Source organism: Mustelus asterias, unplaced genomic scaffold (assembly GCF_964213995.1).
Source record: "Mustelus asterias unplaced genomic scaffold, sMusAst1.hap1.1 HAP1_SCAFFOLD_3045, whole genome shotgun sequence".
NCBI lineage: Eukaryota > Metazoa > Chordata > Chondrichthyes > Carcharhiniformes > Triakidae > Mustelus > Mustelus asterias.
Window position 1 is genome coordinate 35,193 of NW_027592990.1, and position 5,993 is coordinate 41,185.

A 5,993-nucleotide genomic window follows, 5' to 3' on the forward strand; every position below is an offset into this window, starting at 1 on the left:
GTGGATTGGCCATGGTAAATTGCCCCATGGTGCCCACAGATGTGTAGGTTAGGTGGATTGGCCATGCTAAATTGCCCTTTAACGTCCAACGATATGCAGGTTGGGTGGATTGGTCATGGTAAATTGCCTCTTAGTGTCCAAAGATATGCAGGCTAGGTGAATTAACCATGATAAATTGCCTTATTGTCCAAAGATATGCAGGCTAGGTGAATTGGCCATGGTAAACTGCACCCTTAGTGTCCAAAGATGTACAGGTTAGGTGGATTGGCCATGTTAAATTGTCCCTTAGTGTCCAAAGATGTACAGGATAGGTGGATTGGCCATGTTAAATTGTCCCTTAGTGTCCAAAGATGTACAGGATAGGTGGATTGGCCATGTTAAATTGTCCCTTAGTGTCCAAAGATGTACAGGATAGGTGGATTGGCCATGCTAAATTGTCCCTTAGTGTCCAAAGATGTACAGGATAGGTGGATTGGCCATGCTAAATTGTCCCTTAGTGTCCAAAGATGTACAGGATAGGTGGATTGGCCATGTTAAATTGTCCCTTAGTGTCCAAAGATGTACAGGATAGGTGGATTGGCCATGTTAAATTGTCCCTTAGTGTCCAAAGATGTACAGGATAGGTGGATTGGCCATGTTAAATTGTCCCTTAGTGTCCAAAGATGTACAGGATAGGTGGATTGGCCATGTTAAATTGTCCCTTAGTGTCCAAAGATGTACAGGATACGTGGATTGGCCATGTTAAATTGTCCCTTAGTGTCCAAAGATGTACAGGATAGGTGGATTGGCCATGTTAAATTGTCCCTTAGTGTCCAAAGATGTACAGGTTAGGTGGATTGGCCGTGGTAATTTGCCCCTTTAATGTCAGGGGGATTAGCAGGGTAAATACGTGGTTACGAGGATAGGGCCTGGGAGGGATTGTTGTCGGTGCAGACTCGATGCGTCGAATGGCCTTCCTCTGCACTGTCGGGAGTCTATGACTTTACGACTCTAAGAGCTTTTACAAGTATATTAATAAGGAAGAGAGTAGCTAAAGTAAACATGAGACCCTTCGAGACAGAGACAGGAGAAATTACCCTGGGGAATTGACAGAGAAACGGAACAAGTATCGTCTGTTTGTTTTTCATGTGGCAGACACAAGTTACATTACAGAAACAGAGGGAGACCTCGGGACGAATGGGAGTGAGGAAGTAATTATATTAGCAGGGAAAAGTCCGAAAGAACCTCAAAATCCGACAAATCACTAGGACATTATGGCCTGTCCTCTATACTTCCAAAAGAGATTGTTGCAAGAGATCACAGATGCGCTAAGAGTTTCCACAACACCAGGTGAAGGTCCAACAGGTCTATTTGGAATCATGAGCTTTCGGAGTGCTGCTCCTTCCTCAGATGAGTGCCTTGACTCACCCGAGGAAGGAGCAGCGCTCCGAAAGCTCATGATTCTAAATAAACCTGTTGGACTTTAACCTGGGTGGTGTGAGACTTCTTACTGTGCCCACCCGAGTCCAACGCCGGCATCTCCACATCATTAAGATTTCCCAGAATTGTCAAGATTCTGGGTAAGATGCTCTTTCGGAGAGTTGGTGCAGGCACGATGGGCCAAATGGCCTCCTGCAGCACTGTAGGGTTTCTACGATTCTATTACAAGTTTTTTTTAATGAAAGATGACAAATCTAGTCGGAGTTTTTTTGAGGATAGGAATAGTAAGGTTAATAAAGGGGAATCAGTAGATGTAGCATACTTGGATTTTCAAAGGTATTTGATATGGCGTCACACTAGAAGTTAATAAACAAGGCAAGGGCTGGTGAAGTTGGAGAGTGATGCGTCAGGTTAGATACAGGACAGGAAGCAGAGCGTAGGGATGAGTAGGGAATTTTGAGGTTGGTAGGCTGCGGTAAGTGGAGCACCACAGGGATCAGTGCTGGGGCCTCAGCTTTGTACAAACTGGCATGTGGCAACGCCCAATGAGGGACTGTAGGCATCACTCCCGATTAGAGTGAGACTATCTGGTATATAACTGGAGGACAGCACCCCACTCCCATAAATTACAGCAATTGAATCTGTGCCATTGGCATGGTTCCGGGAAGCATGGTGGCGCAGTTGTTAGCACTGCTGCCTCACAGCGCCAGGGACCCGGGTTCAATTCTGGCCTCGGATGACTGTCTGGGTGGAGTTTGCACGTTCTCCCCCGTGTCTGCATGGGTTTCCTCTGAATGCACCGGTGTGAGTTAGGTGTGGATTAGCCTAAGTAATTTGCCCCTTGGTGTCCAAAGACGTGCTGGTTAGGGTGCATTGGCCATTCCAAATTCTCCCTCAGTGTACCCGAACAGGTGCCAGAGAGTGGCGACGAGGGGATTTTTACAGCAACTTCATTGCAGTGTTAATGCAAGCCTATGTGGCGTCATTAATAAATAAACTTTCATTGAGAGGTCACCAACTATTCGGGGCAAAGAAAAATCAAAATAACTTGAAAACCACAAACAACGTGCGACTGTCGCTTGGCAACAAAGACCCGAGGGGTTCGTCCCCCTGGTCCTTCCGGTTTAAAAAAAAATGGGGTGAAAAAAAACATCGACAACAACAACAATTTGCATTCGCACGGCGCCTTTAATGGGGGCAGGCACAGCAAAGGTGTGTAAATTGGACAAAAGGTGACGCCAAAAACCAGGGGAGAAAAAAAACTCTGGGCAAGCGGCCGAGAAAAAGGGCGGAGAAAAGGAAGAGTTTTGATGGGCAGTGATGGAAAATTCCAGAGCCTAAGGCCCAGGCAGCTGAAGGCATGGCTGCCAATGGCGGAATAGTGACACCATGGGGAATGGTCAAGAGGTCAGAGGAATAGGAGGATCGCTAAGATCTTAGAGCGTTATGAGGCCTTGGGGGGGGAGGGCAGAGGGTGGTGGGGAGGGAATCAGAGGGGTGGGAGGCCAGTAATGGAGGGGTTTGAAGTGTTGCCGGGATATTGGTGGGCTAGGTGGTGAAGGGGCGTCTTGAAGGAGACGGAGGAGGTTTTGCGCGGGAGTGAGGGAGAGGCGCTGGGGCCCACTGCGCACTTGCGGCCCTCGACTGCAGAAGCCTGGAGCCAGCTGCTCCGGCAAACACTTCTCTGCGGTAACAGAGTTAAATAAAATCACAATCTGCCGGCACGGCACAAGATGAATACACGACCCCCTCCCGTCGATGCAATCGGTGAGCGAAAAGGCTGGAAAAAAAAAGTTCCACCGCAATACGCCAACAAATCGCAGAGATCCTCCGACGCCTTGCCCTCCTGAAGAGACTCTCTGGGGAGCCAAGCCTTTCGCCACCCACTGAAAGAGTGCACTGACTTGCCAACGTGGACCCAAATGGTTAAGACGCCACAGATCACCGAGGGAGGGGGGGGGAGGGGGGCGAGCGCATGTCTCCAAGTCGGTGGGTCCCGACTCCCGTCGTCTAGGCCGACAATCGCCCAGTGCGGCACCGAGGGAGGGGCCGCACTCCCGTAGGCACGGTCTGTTGGGCGCCGTGTTAAACTGAGGCCGCCCTCCCGCCCCAACGCTCGCTCCCCCTCCTCGCCCGCCTGGGGCCCTCGGGCGGAGGTCAAAGATCCCGCAGCCGCCGTGTCGAAACGCCCTCGTGGCCGGGTGGGGGAAAAAGGAAAGCAAGACGACCCGGCCATTTGGTCGCTGGGATCTTGCTGTGCGGGCGTTCCGCGTCAGCCTGTGACAGCGAAGTCCAAAAAACAAAAATGGCAGGACATTGGCTGCAAAGTGCTTCTGGTTTGTCCTGAGAGCGTGAAACGTAAATGCCAGTCCCGCCATTCCTTTCCCGCGTCAGACTGTAGTCATCACCTTCAGCGAGCCCGTGCGGAACCGGAGAATCTTCTTCTTCAGCGCGTGGGAGGCCTTGATCTTCACGAAGACCTTGGGCTGCCCCGGGTCGCGCCCGGCCGCCTGGGGGGCCACCTGCTGGGGCCACACCAGGCCCCCCCCTTCCTCGTCCGTCTCGCTGGAGCAGGTGCTGAAGCCGGGCGATTCTGCCTCGCTCAGGCTGGACTCGCTGTCGCCGAAACAGTTGGGGGCGTAGGCCCCGATGGCCGCCTCCCCCTCCTCCCCCGGGGCCCCGGCGCCGGGCTCGTGGCACTGGGCCGGGTACTCCGAGTCGCTGCCCGCTTGCCCCGGGGCCCCGGGGGCCTTCGCGTACCGCTTGGCCCGTCGCTGGCCCTCGGCCGGCGGGTAGGGGTCAGGGGTCGTCGCCGGCGCCTCTTCCTGGGAAATCTCTGCCGTCGACCTCCAGCGACGATAGCTGCCGCTGGGGGGGCGGCGGGACCTGAGCGGCCTGGCTGCCATGGCCTCATCCCTCTCCACCGTGTTGTACTTGATGCAGGCCACGCCCGGCCTGTTGAGGAGGCTGTTCTCCGATTGCGAGCGGCAGGTCTTCTTGCGCCGCGGGGAAGGCTTGCGTTTCGCCAACTCGGCCTCCTCACTGAAGCGGCACTTCTTGCTGGAAGCTTTGCCCTTCTCCCGGAAGCCCGCACCCCCCGTCTCAGGCGACATGTCCACGGAGCGACCCTTGCTCAGCAACATGCCCTTGGCCTTGCCGCCCTGGTTGGCGGCATTGGCTTTGTATGGCTGCTGGGCCGGGATGTACTGCGCGTTGACCATCTGGTACCCGCTGTCCTCCGGGCTGTGGGGGGGCGAGCCCTTGTCCCTGACCTCCGATCCCAGCCGCTGGGCCTCGGCGGAGCTGGGCCTGGCCGACAGGAAGGCCTGCGGCCTGTCGTCCAGCTCGTACACGTTCTGGTAGTAACTCTCCTGAGGCGAATTCCTCATGGCCGGGTGGTAACTCAGCTCGTGGTACTCGAGGGAGGTCGGCCTCATGGGGGGAGTGTTGGCCATCAGCCTGACGGGTTTCCTCAGGTTCTGCTGTGATCCCTGGGCCTCCTCCATGCTCTTCTGCTGATGGCGGGTGGCCAGGAAGCCATCGGCGGTTTGGCAGGCCGAGAGGCTTCTCTTGGCTGATGCCTGGTCCCTGCCTGAACTCCATGGCGACCGGTACTTGGGAGACGGCAGGCTCCCATCAAAGCTGTGGGAATTTGAGATGTTTCTGCGCTCGGAGCCGGGATGGGCCGGCTCGCAGAGGGTACTAGGCGGGCTGGAGGCCTCCATACTCCGCTGGCAGATGCTACTCTGCCTCATCAGGCCTTTGACTGGCTCCATGTTGAGGCTAGTCCTTGGCTTGTTGGATCGAACTGGGTAAATCCGCTTGTGAACAAGCCCCGCGATGTAATTCTCCAAGCGCTTGGACTGGCCAGCCTCCGGGCCTTGGGCCAGGTCGCCCTGGGAGTCGTAAAATATCTCGCCGTCAGCCTCCAGCTTGTAGCCCCGCAGGTACGAGTTGGGCGACAGGGGTTTCTCGTCACTGTTTGCCCGCAGGGCTTGGCGGAGGAGTGGACTCTGGACTGCCATGGCGTGAAGCGGGCTCGGGTACGGGAAGAGGTCCAGGCCATCGCGGGTGATCAGGTCGCACTGGTATTTTGGCTGCATGTCCATCAAGGCCTCGAGCGAGTCCGCGTGCATCACGGAGAAGGAACGCGGCACTGAGGAAACATAATCGCTATCCGCGTAGCTCAGACTATCCTCACGGGCCAGGTGCAGAGGCTCAGCTGGAACGACAAGGGAGAGGCCATGTTAGAGAACACTTCCCCCAGGGAGAGTCCAACACTCCCAAGACAGGGACAGCACGGGGTTAGATACAGAGTAAAGCTCCCTCTACACTGTCCCCCATCAAACACTCCCAGGACAGGGACAGCACAGGGTCAGATACAGAGTAAAGCTCCCTCTACACTGTCCCCATCAAACACTCCCAGGACAGGGACAGCACAGGGTCAGATACAGAGTAAAGCTCCCTCTACACTGTCCCCCATCAAACACTTCCAGGACAGGTACAGCACGGGGTTAGATACAGAGTAAAGCTCCCTCTACACTGTCCCCCATCAAACACTTCCAGGACAGGTA

The 5,993-nt window shown here is 55.0% G+C and overlaps 1 protein-coding gene across 1 annotated transcript; it reads right to left on the reverse strand.

Annotated features, from left to right (window-relative positions):
• Window positions 1–3,554: 3,554 nt before the first annotated feature.
• LOC144490229 (dapper 1-like) lies at window positions 3,555–5,595 on the reverse strand. The gene has a single exon (XM_078208020.1). It carries the CDS (start codon window positions 5,553–5,555, stop codon window positions 3,810–3,812), a length of 1,746 nt encoding a protein of 581 aa, XP_078064146.1. The 5' UTR covers window positions 5,556–5,595; the 3' UTR covers window positions 3,555–3,809.
• Between the last annotated feature and the right edge of the window lie 398 nt (window positions 5,596–5,993).

Excerpts from the sequence above, each read along its gene's own strand:
- LOC144490229 (XM_078208020.1), bottom strand. The coding sequence starts at position 5,555 with ATGCACGCGGACTCGCTCGAGGCCTTGATGGACATGCAGCCAAAATAC.